The 17,103-nt window shown below is 27.3% G+C and overlaps 1 protein-coding gene across 1 annotated transcript; it reads left to right on the forward strand.

The window, feature by feature from the left end:
* Positions 1-13,512: 13,512 nt before the first annotated feature.
* Positions 13,513-17,103, forward strand: LOC137816648 (cytochrome P450 711A1). Its single transcript, XM_068619881.1, has 5 exons — positions 13,513-13,842; positions 14,622-14,774; positions 15,120-15,921; positions 16,021-16,116; positions 16,612-17,103. Exons 1-5 carry the CDS (start codon positions 13,529-13,531, stop codon positions 16,942-16,944), a joined length of 1,698 nt encoding a protein of 565 aa, XP_068475982.1. The 5' UTR covers positions 13,513-13,528; the 3' UTR covers positions 16,945-17,103.

Consider the following 17,103-nt stretch of genomic DNA (forward strand, 5'->3'; position numbering starts at 1 on the left):
TCTTTATTTCTCTTACATTTTGTTTAGTTGAGTTGAAAAATTGGAGAGAAACATAATTTTTTTTGGAGTTTAAATCAATGCCTTTTTGATATTTTTCTTACTAATGGTTAAAATTTAGTAAAAAAATATAAAATCAAAATAGAGATTCTTTAAACAAGAAAGAACACCGATGAATTTTTTTAGTAGTTTTCAATCATGTCTCTGTCTAATAAAATAGCAATGGTTGTGAAGTAAACATAGGGAGGAGAGAAACTAAGAATCACTTACCATTTTGAATAAAAATTAAACATTTATTAGTCCTATTTAACATGATCTTTGATGATTTGATGATTTATCTTTTTTATTAAAAGTGTTTTATAATGACTAGACTTTTGGTATGATCATTCTTCTTATAATGAGAATGATAATATATAATAAACAATGCAACTCCTCTTTTTTAAGTATTTGACTTTTACTTTCTTTTAATTTATTGTGATTGGTATGCTCTTTTCCTTGTTACAATTTAGTTAAAATTAGACATTTTAGTGTTAAAATTTTTGTTTAAATTTATTAAGTTTAAATTAGTTTGAACCTTTTAAGAAAGTCTCTCTTTTAAAATCATTAGACAAAGAACACACAATAACAATGTTTCACCTCCATCATCAATTTGAATATTAATAATCAATTTGTTAAATTTCTATAAATGTTTATTAATTATTTTTTCAATACTTACTCTTTTTTAGATAAAAATAATTAATTGTTTTGAACCTTAACCTTGATGACAAGACATTAAAACAAGTCACAAAGGAGACAACAAGAGAATTAGAGAATTATTCATATATAATGAAGTTTTTTCTTGTCTTTCTTTGTCATGATTGCATCATGATTTAATTCTCTTACTTTAAGGAGATCTTGTTACATATTTTCAACTTTGTTACAATCCCAAATTATTAAATCTAGCTAATTTTTCAACTTTATATTTTATAAAAGTCATGATAATTAAATTCATATTCATTACAAAAATTTTAAGGATGACAAAGTGGATGACTTACCAACTGTATTGGTGCAACCTCCTCCTTCAACCCATCAATCGTTTAAGTTAGATGCATAAAATCAATAATATTTTTTTTTCAAATAGCTTTATTATTATTATTTGTTCACATTCACACACATATCTTTCTTTCTTTCTTTTTCTCGTTTTTTTTATATTTATTTTTAGTCTTTATTCTCTTCTCAAACTCAATTAATTTTGGGGAAAAAATTACGGTTAGGTTCCACTCCATCTTCACTTTTATTGGTCTACTCTACAACCTTCTCCTTCCTTACAGTCTAAGTCTAAAGTAACTTCAATGTTGTTCTTTATTATTTCTATACATTTTTCCACTGGATTCATGTTGGAGAAATTTAAGAAAAAAAAAAGGAAGAGAGATGAAAGATATTGGTTAATATGTGCTCTAAAATTATGATTTCTTGACTGAGATGATGACTACTTATAGACAAGATTCAATTTTTGTTGAATTGTTTTTTTATCTCATTCAAATTACTTGAGATTTAGTGTTTAATGCATCTTTTTATCCCATTCTCCAACTGCAAATGTTTGGGTGCCTCTAGTGTCTAGTTTCACAACTCAATATTTTCTTTTAGATAACAGGTTCCTTTTCCTTTTGATTAGTTAAAATTCGGGTAATTATTTTAGTGGTGGTTATTTTAATTTTTAGGTTAATGTATATATCTCTGTCGTGCTGCTGTTAAAAAAGTAAATGTAGAAAGATGATATTAATTCGATGTTTTTTCACTTTTGATGAAAATTTGTAGCCACAAGAACTAACATGCATTAAAAGATAAAAGACAATGATATTGATAATTAAAATATGATATATTTATTATAAGTTATGTTGTGTTAGTTGTCTCTATTTTTAGTTTGAGCACACGTGTGTGTCCCTTGTATTTATTATTTTAAAGATGATATTAATGATTACTAGCAAATAAAAAGTTCAAAAGTAAGGATAAAACTATGAAAAATAATACATTTTTCTAAAAGAAGATTGAAAAATGGTAGATCGGGTGGATTACAAATTTTAGCCCGTAATTGTGACAAGCTAGTTCGGTCTAATTAAGTTTTGGCGAGCCAACAATGAGGTGGGTCAAAATCGGTAGATCTAATCCGTTTTGTCATCCCTTAACTAGCTTATTGTGGAATAAATCAAAAAATAAATCTCACTACAAGAAAATCATGAAATATAAACCAATTTTTAGAGACCAAAATAATTAGTTGCAATAGTAACTAAATTAGCTGTCATTTTAGAAACTAAATAAAAAATTGGTTTCTAAATTAGTTTCTATTATTGTTAAATAGTTTCTAAATTGGTATCTAATTAGCAACCAAGGTTTTAACTACGAATTATTTAGTTTCTAAATTTGGTCTCTAAAACCTTGGTTGCTATAATTAGATACCAATTTAGAAACTATTTAACAATAATAGAAACTAATTTAGAAACCAATTTGTTATTTAGTTTCTAAAATGGTATCTAATTTAGTTACTATTGCAACTAATTATTTTGGTTTCTAAAAATTGATTTTTATTTCATGATTTTCTTGTAGTGTCTACTGTAAAAGTGTCTACCACACAAATGAAGAAAGATAACAGAAAATTCATAAAAAAGAATTAATAAAAGAAATAATTAGAAGGCAACCAAAGGAAGAATAGGAAATAATCACACACATAAAAAAATAATGTGATTTAATTGAAATTTTAATAAAATTTAACCTACATCCCCGATAGAATTTATTATTAAAACAGACATTACAACTTGAAAATTTTCTAAGTGAACTCTTAATCAATAAACCATTTTTTTTATACAGTTAAACAATAACTCTTAATAAAACTATTGATAATAGGAATATGACTACCATAATTAACTTTCATAAATGATAAGTTATTTTGTCTTCCACTACTAAACTTGATATGACACTTAGACATACTCTCGTACCATAACAAACATTTGTGTACTATCAAACAATCTAGTGAAATCAAACGAACTAAATATTAAAAAGATATAATTTTTTCTTGACATTCTTCTATCTAAATGACTAAGTTAAGAGAGAGTTTAACACTTATTTATCCTTTTGTTTGTTTGTCTTTCATTTTGGTTATATTAAAAAATTGAAGAGAAGCATAAAATGTTTTTTGAGTTTTGGTTAAAACTAATCATAGAAAAAATAGTTTAAATAAAACCATTTTGATACATTTTTACACATAATTTGTTATTGGTTAAAATTTAATAAAACAAATATACAATCAAAATAGAGATTCTTTAAACAAAGAACCACGATGAAATTTTTAAAAATTCTCAATCAAAATAAAAAAATTTAATTAAAAAAAATAGAAAAAAGGTAAGAGAATAGAAATAAATAAAAACTAAAATAAAAAAAAATGAATCATATTCAAGACTCTATCTCATAAAAAGTAACAATGGTTGTGAAAGTGAACTCATGGCATTAGCTCATGAAGGAGAGAAACAACAATGCCAATTATCATTTTGAAAAAAATTGAACATTTTCTTCATTTGCTCTATGCCAACCATATTTCGAGTTGGTTTTTGGTTTCCATAGTTTTCTTACAGGTTTGGTTTGATATTTATGTTTCTTGAATGTTTGACTTACTTCTGCTTGTTGGTAAAGATCATGTTCGATTGGTGAAAAAATGTGTAGGGTAATATTTATTTTCTCTTTTTTTGTAATAACGCATAATTGTATTATGATGTTATCATATTTATATCACTCTTATCATGTCTACATAACTCTAGTTGATGTTTTATAGAGTCTGTTGTTGGATTCACATTTAGTTGGGTGTTAAGAAGTTTGGTTTGTATTCTTATGTATAAGGGTTTAGACATCCTGAAATGTCTATTTTAATTTTATTTATCTTTTGATATGATAAAAAAATAAAATAAAAATAACCTCACATTTAAACTATTTGAATTGAGGAAGCATTGAAATCTACACATTTTCAATTGGAAAATTCAGTAGTTTGATGGTAAGAATGAAAAAGAGAGACAGGATCTTGGTGTGATGTGAGTAATAAGATCTTGATTTGAAACAGTGGTTGACATTGTATTGCTATAATGAAGAATCAGCTATGTTATTTTTAACATGTGTCGATTCTTTTGTGGTTCACATTTTTCTTTTAACAACTAGTTTATTAATTGCACGGGTCCTTTTTTTTAATATTAATTTATTAAATTTTAAAAAAAATTGAGTTGTATTTATTATATTATCAGTAAAGTATTTTCACAATTTATTTTATATATTTTTATTAGTATTATTCTAATCTATTAATAATATATTTTAATAGATGGTATATAATATAAGAAATAATTTTAATAAAAAACAAAAAATATCGTATTGTATTTGAAAATACAATTAAAAAAACTTATTTTTTTATATTATACATATAAAATATATAAGTGTACTATTGCTAGTTGGTTTTATTTTTAAAAAATAGTTATGAGGGGTGAAAGATATTTTGTGTAGATAATGAATTAGGCTGGAAAGTTCATCACTGATATATTTTAAAAACAAAATAAATCTATATAAAAAAATTCAAAACCATTTTATAATAAAATAATGCATGAATAATAAATTATACTCAAATATAATTAGTATATTTATCTTTCAATTTTGCTTGAGTCAACTCTAAATGGTTACATATTTTCAAATTCACAAAAGAAATTTATTATAAGCACTTTTATAGGAAACAACAATGCAAATATTGAGATATTTTTAAAATAAAATAAATTTATATTAAAAACTTTATATCTATTAAATTTAAAAAAGATGCAAGAATCGTGTTTTATACGGTTGAATAAAGTCAGACTTTTTCTATCAAGTCTTCAAACTCTTGATTTATGTGATTTTTCGGGTTTTCGTTCTTTCGGCCTCTCGATGTCTTGGAGGTGGTATCTAGAAAGACACTCCAGCGCTCAAGTCAGTTATGAATATCTCCGGTTTACAGATGTTGTGGTTATAGAATTAGTACCTTTTTTTTTCTTTGGTGTTATTTTCTATTTATAGTTTTCTTATGGGTTTGAGAGTTGTTTTAAGTCCACAAAGGCCCAATTACCTTCTTAATCTTGTTTAGTGAGTGATTAGCCACTTGTGATCTGTCCTCCTATACCGAATGACCGATAGGCCAAGTACCCTTTCGGTATTCGACAGTACAAATCGCAAATTGAATTCATAAAGACACTCAATATGTTAATACTTACTAAGATTCTAAACTTTTACATTTACCTAATTTTAAACTCACAAGACAAGTTAATATAAACACCAGTACAAAAGTCTAAGCACAAAAAACAACAAAGATTATTTATATGTTGTAATGAGATTAACATGTATGTTTGGAAGCTAAGTGTGTTACTAATGTGTAAATGCATTAGTAGGCTTTTTAGATGCCGTTGAATTCTTACACATTCTTTAATCTCAAACCTCCAAAGGTTAATATAAACATCACTACAAAAGTACATCTAAATGAAACAACAATGTAAATACATTATTGAGATATTTTTAAAACAAAATAAGTCTATATTAAAAAATTCAGAACCATTAAATTCTAAAAGAATGCTAAAAGAATGTAAGAATAAAAAACTATATTGTAAGATAGTTAGTATGTGTTCTTCCCTTTTATTTCAGTATTAAACTTAAAAAATCAAGTTAATATAAACATCACCACAAAAGTCATTATTAGATATTATTAGATATATTATGAGATATTACAGATATTGTTAGATATTTCTATTTATGTAATGAGCTTAGTCCATATGTTTCTTTTTCTATATAAACATAACCCTATGTATTCAATATATACAAGGGAATTACTCTATTCTTCCTTTTCTTTTAATATGGTATCTAGAGCATAAAATTATGGTTCAATTTTTGTTGATGAACTCACTAGTACTTTTCAGCCACTACCCCACTGCTTCCTTGACGTCAGAAACTCATTGTAGTCACCGCTAGAGTCACCGCTAGAGTCACCGTTGGACTCTCGCCGGAAACTCACTAGAGCCGTCAGAATCTCTCTGGAGCCGTCGCAAGAGCCGTCATCATTGTTGTTGTCGCTAATTGGTCGGTGACTGGATCTTTCCTTGTCATCTATGGCTTCTTTTGCTGCCAATATGACTTCTTCCGCTACCACTCTATCAGATCCATCTATTTATATTAATTATGTCAATGTTCATCACTCCATTGAAAAATTGGATGAAACCAATTATAACACTTGGACCTCAGATATTAAATTATGACTTAAGAGTCGAGGTTATGTTGTTCATCTTACTCATCCCAATATTGCTGAAAATGAGATTTTTCGTTGATTAAAAATTGATGCTTATATTTTATCAAATCTAAAAATTGTAACTATGAGACATGTTTAGAAGTTTGAGAATAGAATTAGAAATATAGAATTGAGCTTTTCTTATTGGAAAATTCATTATTTTCAACCTAAGATCAGATTTGAAAGAATTATTTACATTAGTGTTTAGTATTAGTAATGTGTTTTGTTTAAATACGTCCACAATCATTGAATTCAATTTTTTAACATTACTTTTGGTGATTACGTTTAAAGTAAAGCAATTTGCACACATATAGCATTGAAATGCTGAAGTATTTGGCTCTTGATTCAATGAATTGCTGATTTTTTATTATTATTTACTTGGAAGTGCGTTTAGTTCTCTTCTTTCTACAATTGGTTCAATTTTTAGTTGTCTTCCAACTATGAATCTAAATATATAAGTTCACCAATTATTAACTTAAGACATATAATAAAAGTAAATATTCATGCTAATTCCTAAAAGATAAGTACATTGATGGATATATTTTTAATTAAATTTTTTACATAAAGGAATATTTGAAAATTTTACCTATTTTATGTAATTCATTTGGTATCAAATATATATATATAAAAAACTTATATATATAATATAAATATTAACAATAAATTTACATATATTATAATTTTAGTCAGCAGCCCATTAGGGTATTTATCTTTCACTACCAATTTAAATATTTGTTATTAGTATGTTGAGAAAATAATGGACGATAGCAAAACTTTGGTTCTACTAAGAAGAATTAATATTAATTAGTGTCCAACACCAAGTAAAGCACAAAAGGTTATGCAAATCATTGTCTTTGCAATTTGATTGAGGAGGAACATTAACCCGTTCATGTCATTTTCCAAGTCATTGCCTATAATTATAGAAAATTGAACCCATCATTAGGATCCAAGTAATGATCAAATTTAAGCACTATGTGTGAGATTTTAGGTTCCATTTTTGTCAAAACACTTTGTAGAATAAAGAAAGAGTGAAATGAAACTTTAGTGTTATACTTTAAATAAAAGAATAATAAATAACCAATAAGCCCTTCAACATGTGAAACACCAATTGTTTAGTATTTTGTAAAAAAATTGATCTAGTCTATATGTAAAAAATGCAATAACTCAAATTAATTTCTTTATAAAATTTCAACCAACCAACTTGTTATAAATGTGTTTTATTTATTATTATTTTCTTGGAAAGTCTCAAAATTAACTTTTCTTACAAGATTTCACTTATATAAAAAAAAATTATCAAAAAAGAAAAAATTTCATCAGAATTTTTTTTATCTGACTTTCATTTTAGTTTTAGAAGTGGTTCTAATCTCTAAATATTTAAATTTGTTCACCGTCTTTACTTAATAATTTCTTTTTATTTATTTTTTTTTCTTTATAAAAAAAATTATTAATCAAGTTTTCAATAAATATTAATCATCAACAAATTAACTAAACATTTCATATTAACAACATGATTCACTACAATAAAATAATTAAATAGAAATCAATTTTAGAAACAAAATATAATTAGTTGCTATAATGACTAAATTGGAGATTATTTTAAAGACTAAAAAAATTATTGGTTTTTAAATCAGTTTCTATTATTGATAAATAGTTTCTAAATTGATATCTAATTACTTACCAAAGTTTTTGCTACCAAGTTCAGAATCTAAATAATTGATAGTTAAAATCTTGGTAGCTAATTAGATACCAATTTAGAAACTATTTATCGATAATCGAAACTAATTTAGAAACCAATAATTTTTTGTAATCTCTAAAATGGTTTATAATTTAGTCATTATAACAATTAATTATTTTTTATCTCTAAAATTAATTTTTATTTAATGATTTTATTGTAGTGATTAACCTTTTCAATATCAAATTTTTTACAAGGAAATTGAATTTTTTTGAAAGAAGATTCATAAGTATAGTTATAGTGTTAACTAGAGTGAGTTGTGAAATGAGAAAAGTAGATAAGTTTTGTACATGCTTAATTTTTTAAAAGTGCATTATGTTTCTTTTTAATCAATTGCCACTGTTTACAGCCACACCTCTCAAGCTTTGCAATTTAATTAGCTGCCAAGTGTAGGGTTGGACCACTTCATACAATATTGTGTCTTCTTAAGTGCATGTTTGACTTTGGAGCTCAATTTGGCACTCTTTGCTTTCAAAATAGGGATTCTTGATCTCATTGTAGATGTGTTATATATTATGATACCATTATAAAAGAGTATTTGGACCACTATTAAAATTACTTTTTCAATAATCATATTCCCAAATAACTCTTAAAACAATTAATTTCATGTAACAAAAGATAAGCTTTTACATGAGAAAAAAAGTATGAAACTGAAAGGAATAAAAAATCATTAAGAAATACTCATAAATTATAATCTTTAATGATATTTTTTTTAGATTTTTTATATAAGAAAATTATTAAATAAAAATTATTTTTAGAAATTAAAATAATTAATTATTATTTAATTAAATTATAAATTATTTTATAAATTAAAAATATTAATAGTATCTAGAGTAATTTCTGTTATTAATAAAAAAATATAAAATAAATTTTAAATTTATATATAATTATGAAGATTTTAGTCATTAACTACTTTATATTTTAAATTAGTCTTTATTAATTTTGTAAAAATTAATTTAAAATTTATAATATTAATAATTAAAATTTTGGTGGTTAATTTAGATATTAATTTAGAAGTTATTTATAAATTTATATTAATAACAAAAATTACTTTAAATATTAGTAATTTTTTAATATTTAAAATAATATTTAATTTAATGATTTTGTTTTAGTGTGTTTTTTTTTACAAATTTCAACAATTATTCTAAATACGCAACTTATTAAAACAAATGAAATTTTAAGATTTCAACTTTCCAAATACAGATGTCATGGTTCAGTTTGAGTTAGATAAACCTTCTACCAATTAAGGAGTCTTATAGGAGAAAGCACTACACAAATATTCCACCATGTTATGCTTTATGTTCCTATTGGTTATAATGATGCAATGGATTCCACTCTAAGTTCTCCATGACAATCTTTTTCTTAGGGGTGGGAAAAGTGAAGTGGGTAGGGGCCGCTCTGCGGCCCTCTAAAAAAATACGGGGCGGGTTGCATATTTCAGTCCACTAGCTCGTTTAGATTTGTTTTGTATAATTTGTCGTCTGTGTGGGACGAGTGGGTTGATCAACATAACCAACATAACTTTAAAATGTATAAATTTCTTTTTCATCTCCCATATTTTTTTCATATAGTCTCATATTTCACATTCTGAAATTTTTAACATCATACAATGCATGTCTCATGAAAATAATATTATGAGACAATTTACCTAATGCATCTAAATAAAAAATTTCAAAATTTTTATTTAAAAAAATAAAAATCAGCCCTTATGCGGGACGGGCTAGAAAAATCAGCCCGCAAATTTTAAGCAGAGCGAGCCAACCCGGCCCACTTTTTGCGGGTCAAGTGCGAAACGGGCTTATACGGGGTGGGACAGCCCGCATTGCCACCTCTACTTTTTTTTGCTAGAGACACACAGGCTATTCAATAGATTTTTTTTTTCTTGTAGAATAATAGGTAATTAATTTTTCAGAATATTTATTTCATATTTTTTATTAAAATTAACTTTTAATTTTTAGTTTTTTCGAAAACATCTTGTACATAAATATAAAACATATTTAATTATTATTTAGATTTAGGAAGTTAAGATTGAAATATTTTTAATATTTGAGATTATTTTACATTTTTTTTTCTGTATATACAATTCATAAATATAAAAAATTACAAGCTCTTTCATATAATATATATATATATATATATATATTATTTTTTTCAAAATTATTCTTAAAATTCAAAATTTTAATAAAGAGTTATCCTTTTTATGAGACCCGTGAAATGGAGGGAGAAAGAAATTTCTCACAAGTCATTATTTCATTTTTCAATAGTATGATCTATTGATGTAAGAATGCAAACTTATCTACAGAGATTATTATATTTATGTTTATGAGAAATTGTGGAAGAGGATTATATCATTGTCCGTTGCCCAAAAATCCCACCATGACACTCACATTTCACCACCAATTTCAAAGATCTAAGTTTATTAGGTTAAAAGACAAGTTCTAAAGTAAGAAAGGTTGAAGTTTTTCCTAATTAGAGTTTAGATTCTACAAATGTGTTACGACTTCTTTTAGAATTAAGATCTTAGCATGTGGAAGTTTAAAATAAGGTGTTAAAAATGAAATGTAAACTATAATAGAAAATATTGTTTGAAATTTGAACTGATCTAATCTCATTAGTGAATTGAGTAATTGAAATAGATAACATTAGAAATTTTAAGAAGAATATGTATAAGAAATTGCTATCATTAATGAAATTATGGTTGGTGCTAAATTGAGCTAATTTCAAGTTTATGTGTTGATACATGCTACATGAAAAATTTTAGAGTGTAGGTTAATCTAGCTTTTGATAGTAATTTATGGGGCCACGAGTATGCAAAGCAAACTAATCTTGTTCAAGCGAGATGCAAAGCCAAGAACATGTATTGGATGTAGAGTCTCATTGTTTAAGTGACCAAGTAGTCAATTGAGTTATGATCATGTCACTCAAGTGACACTTAAACGTGTTTCAGTAAGAAGAATATCACACCAATTTTATCTTAAATAGGAGTGAGTCGCTTGAGCGATCAAGAAATCACTCAAACGACAATCGAGAGTTTGAGCAAGACCATCATCTTTCCTTAATAAATACATCTCAAGTCACCTTAACTTGCTCAAGCTATCTTTGTTGGCTCAAGTTACCTTAGCTTGCTCAAGTGATATATCCTCTTGATTTATATGTTTTATTTATTTTATTGTCTCTCTATGTAATCATACACTATATTACATATAATTCACTTAACTCAGAGATTATAACTTCACAGATTCTCTCACACAACAAACTCTCACTCAAATACAACTCAAATGTTGGCTTCTGTTGATTAAATATTCTATTTATACAACAACACCATTATAACCGACTCTCATAAAACGTGTCTGGACTAACAAAGAAGACACATGAACAATACTTCTCATTACTAAACTAGAAAGCCATTTAGACAATTTCACCAAATAATTTATATCTCTATAGACACTAAGAGACTAGACAATCTATTGAGACCATCTACCAAATATGATATAAATTACATATCAAATACCAGATGATGTAGCACAGTTAAATGGTCTATGAACCTTTAGCCAAAATTTTATTAAGTTAATCATCATAGAAGATAATTTTTTCAAAAGATAAACCAATTTATACTTAAATTAGAAATAAGTTATTTTTTAAATAAACTGGTAGAAAACTTCAATAAAATATTTAAGTTAATTTATTTTTAAAAAAAAATTTATTGTGTGTTTTTTTTCTTTCAACTTTGCTATATTGTGATTACAGGCTTATCTTTTATTTGATTATATTATATTATAATTTCTTTTATTGTTTTTGGTAAATATATAATTTATTTTTTTTAGATTGAATTAGTGTAAAGTGCAACTTTCTCCCTCTATATATAGACAAAACAAAAACATCTTTTTTAAGGACTCTTGAGGAGTCAAATTCTGATTGGGGGACAGAGTTTGGTATGATAGATTTTAATCGTATCCAAGAAGATACATCTAGATTCTCACTATAAATTCTTCATGTTTTCCAAAGTCAAGTCTAGACCAATATATATTATAATACAAATTATTTAATGAACTAGAACTGAAAATAATTAGAAATCAAAATAAATTTTAAAATAATTAAAATTTTGGTTTCTAATTTGAAAACAAATTTAAATTACTAATTGAAAAATATGTTGAATAATTAAATAAAATTGCATTTAATGAATGAGATATTAAGATATTATGATTATCTTGTTGGTTGTCCTTTCTCCATGTGACTAAACACTCTCCAACACAACACCCCATTGTTGTGGTTGTTTATGAGCTCATAGGAATCACATAATCCACTATGTGATTCTGGTCAATTTATTTCATGTTAATATCCATTTTTCAATTCTCAGATTTTCTAAATCATTGTCACAACCATTCACTTTTGTCTCCAACTTAATCATATATATCACCAACTGACATTTCATGGACCAAGTTCATTTTTTTTTTACTTAATCATTAGATTGATGCTTTCATCATATAATTTCAAAATATATTTTCTGTTTAAATATCTTTCACATGTTATCAGATTTTATTTATGCTAATCATAATAATATGAGTCTTTGATCTAGTGAGTTATAGGACAAAAAAATATGTTCTTTATTTTAAAGGATTTCTCATATTATAAAGGATATTAAAGAATGTTAAAATGGATTCAATCTTACAATTCAATCGGGCTTAAGTAATTTGAGTTTGAAAAATACTTTTTTTTTTTAAGATGGGAAAAAAGGAATTTCACTTTTTAATACCCGTGTTTCAAATCAACAATATTTTCAAATTATAATGAATAAGTGGATTGAGTGAACTTATAATAAATTGTTTTTAATTGTACCCTATATTAAATAAGTTATGAACAAAAAATACTTAACATCTCTAACCAATAGAGAGTTATAAAATTTCTAATAGAGCTACTTTAACATTCCTAAATACATTTAATGATTAAGAAATTATATAAAAATAAATAAATATTTTTTTCGTCCAGAAATTGATTTTTGTCATTAGTCCAAATTTATCCAAATTTTAGATATCTTGAATAGTTGTAATAAGAAAATTATTAGAATGAGTTCTTGCTCATTTTAGTATATTATAATATTATAACATTTACATGAAATATTTTAGTATTTCAGATTACACTGAAGATTCGTTTGTCACTTAAAAAATACTAATAAGAATTCATTCTAATAGTTTCTTACTACAAGTATTCACAAAGTCTAAAGTTTGGACGGAAGACCAAAACCAATTTCACCTTTCAGTAAGGGGATGAAAAAGATATTTTAACTCAAAAAAATTAATAACACAAATATTTAATATTCATATTTGTGTTATATAAATATAATAATAAAGAAAAGGTAATGTATTGGGTACAGTGTATCTAATTGGTTATCATGATTCACTAAGGGACAAAATAGCATCCCCACTCTTGATGTTGGTGTTCATAATGTTCATAATCCTTTCTCACCACCACCACAATATAAAACCCCAAGCATGAAGGTGAGACTACAACCCCACCACCACCCCTTCAAATTCAACAACCAAAACCTCACTCTCTATCCCTCTCATGCCAAAATAAAAATGGTGTTCATGCAATTGGAATGTTCATATCCTTTTCCATGTGTAGCCATGATCACCCTGCTTGCTTTACTAGGAGGGTTATTGGGTTATCTTTATGGGCCCTATTGGGGGCTAAGGAAAGTTCCAGGCCCACCATCTCTGCCTCTTGTAGGACACCTTCCCTTGCTGGCCAAATATGGCCCTGATGTCTTCTCACTCCTTGCCAAGCAATATGGCCCAATTTACAGGTTTCTACTTTCTACTCATTTACACCATAATAACAATAATAAGAAGTTGAGTTTAACTATCTTATCACTGAATCATCCTCAATTTCATTTCTTAACCTCATTCTCATTTTCTTCTCCTTCCCTCAATAAAGCTGTTATTGTTGGCATTATATCCAACTTTTGAATATATCAAATTCAAAAGCCTCAAAATTGTGTTGGGTGTGGATCATATTTGGTCATGTAATGATGGGGTTATATATGGTTGACTTGTGAAGGTATGTGTTATGGTGGTGGTGGTGGGACATGCATATTTCCTGGGAAGAAGTAGGTATAGTGATAAAAGTGTAAAACAAAAATAAAAGTGATTGAATTAAATATTGGAGATCCTGATATTTCACGTGCAAATCTTATTTTATAAGTTGGTTTTAAAAAATTGAGTTAGACTTAAATTCTGCTTGTGAATATAGTAATAAAGTTATTTATAGTTTATTTTAATAAAGAGTTTGTTGGGTTTACGCGGTTTGAGTTGACATTTAAAATATACCATTTTTCCAGTTAAATATTTATTTAAAATATTTTTAAGTTGATTAAGTGTGTTAAATTTCTTGCATCATTGTATACATGAACATTGTTATCATAGAATCATAATGCTTGATAAAATAATTGCTACTTCATTTCCTGCTTATCAATCCATATAAAATAATTGCTTTTTGTCCCTTCTCACCAACTTTGTCAATTCTTTATTCCAAGATTTTCACTTTACTGTAAATGATCTTGTTCCTACTTGTTTAATGGAGCAGATTTCACATGGGAAGACAACCACTAATCTTGGTAGCAGATCCAGAGCTATGTAAAGAGGTGGGAATTAAGAAATTCAAAGACATTCCAAACAGAAGCATTCCCTCTCCTATTTCTGCCTCACCTCTTCATCAAAAAGGCCTCTTCTTCACCAGGTATGCATAAAGGATAATAATTAAGCATATTTTTCACATATTAGAAGATATTTCAAATAATTATATTTCTTTACATATTATATAAGTATTGTATATCACACGTCGACTAAAGATTGAGACATTTCATCTTTATGCAAAACTCACCTTATAAGTCGATTTATGAAGTTAAATTAAACTTAAAATCTCCTTCTTAGTAATAAGTTATAAAAATGTTGTTTATTAACCAATAGAAGATTCCTTGCAATCCAATGGTTTTCCAAGATCTTTGTCCTGTGGTGAGAACAATGTTTGATGTACAAGATTAAAGTATAGAAAAGAAATTGATCATGCAATGATGATGTGTAGGGACTCACGATGGTCTACCATGAGAAACACCATATTATCGGTGTATCAACCATCACACTTGGCTAGTTTAGTGCCAATGATGCAATCATTCATAGAATCTGCAACACAAAATCTTGACACCCCAAATGAGGACATGATCTTTTCCAATCTTTCCCTAAGGCTAGCAACTGATGTGATTGGAGAGGCAGCATTTGGTGTCAACTTTGGCCTCTCTAAGCCCAATTCAGTTTGTGAATCAATCAAGAGTGTTAGCAGTGTGAAAAATGGTGATGATGGGGATAATGATGATGAAGAAGTATCAGATTTCATCAATCAACACATCTACTCCACAACACAACTTAAGATGGACTTGTCTGGTTCCTTCTCCATTATACTTGGTCTACTTGCTCCAATACTTCAGGAGCCATTTAGGCAGATTCTAAAGAGAATAGCTGGTACAATGGACAGGAAAATAGAGAGTATTAATGAGAAACTGAGTGGTCGTCTTGATGAGATTGTGAAGAGGAGAATGGAGGACAAGAACCGAACTTCAAAAAACTTCTTATCACTAATTTTGAATGCAAGAGAATCAAAGATTGTATCAGAAAATGTGTTTTCACCTGAATACATTAGTGCTGTTACTTATGAGCACTTACTTGCTGGGTCAGCTACCACAGCCTTTACCTTGTCATCCATTGTCTACTTGGTTGCTGCTCACCTAGAAGTTGAGAAAAAGTTACTTCAAGAGATTGATGAATTTGGTCCAACTCATAAGATTCCCACTGCTCAAGATCTGCATGATAGTTTTCCTTATCTTGATCAGGTCAGCTCATACTGATATTTGCTGAAATGTAAGATTCATACTTTGAGTTTACAATGAATAACCAATCATGATGTCAAATTCTCAATTTAATCAATGCAGGTTATTAAAGAGGCCATGAGGTTTTACACTGTCTCCCCATTGGTTGCAAGAGAAACATCAAATGAGGTAGAGATAGGAGGTTACCTTCTTCCAAAGGTATAACTTTTTTATATCATTGGAGGATTATATGTAAAGAGAAAATAATATATGCACAAAACAATGTAAAGAGTGTTTACACTGTTAGTTATTTTCTCTACATTTTGGAAATAACAAGGGAGATAAGAGCTTATAAGAGTATAAAGATAAGAAGTGTTATCACATGTTATACATCTTTGTTTTATGTAGAATATTTGTCATTTTCTACATACACATTCTTTCTTCAACTAATTCAATCAAATAACGAGTAAAATCATCACATTTTTTACTCTTTTTCTTACCTTTTACTCCATAAACCAAACATACCATAAAAAGCATATACCTTAAATGATTTCTAATTTGTAAATAGTTTCATTCTTACATTGCTATAAATTAGTCTGAATTTCTTCTAGTACATGTGCAAGACTTTCCACTTTCACTTGACAGACATTGTATAAACTTGATGGAGGGTTTTGAAAGTCATGTCATCACTGATGCAGTTTTGTAAATGAGCAGGGAACGTGGGTATGGTTAGCTCTTGGAGTTCTAGCAAAAGATCCAAGAAATTTTCCAGATCCAGAGAAGTTTAAACCAGAGAGGTTTGACCCCAAATGTGAAGAAATGAAACTAAGGCATCCTTATGCATTCATACCATTTGGAATTGGTCCTCGGGCATGTATTGGTCAGAAATTTTCCCTACAAGAGCTCAAGCTTACTCTCATTCATTTGTACAGGAAATATGTGTTTCGACATTCCCTAAACATGGAAAAGCCTGTAGAAATGGAATATGGAATGGTTCTCAACTTCAAGCATGGTGTCAAGCTTAGAGTCATAAGAAGAACACAATAAAGTGGATATGATACCAACTAGATTGTACTTGTGATTGTAACATAGCAAAATATACGCTAATTCAAACAAGTATAAGCTCAGATCTAAGTAAACAATATTTATAGGATATTGAGCTTCTATGCAGATTTTATAAAAGAAAAAGCATGCTCTTTTACAGAA

Source organism: Phaseolus vulgaris, chromosome 1, assembly GCF_000499845.2.
Source record: "Phaseolus vulgaris cultivar G19833 chromosome 1, P. vulgaris v2.0, whole genome shotgun sequence".
Taxonomy (NCBI): Eukaryota; Viridiplantae; Streptophyta; class Magnoliopsida; order Fabales; family Fabaceae; genus Phaseolus; species Phaseolus vulgaris.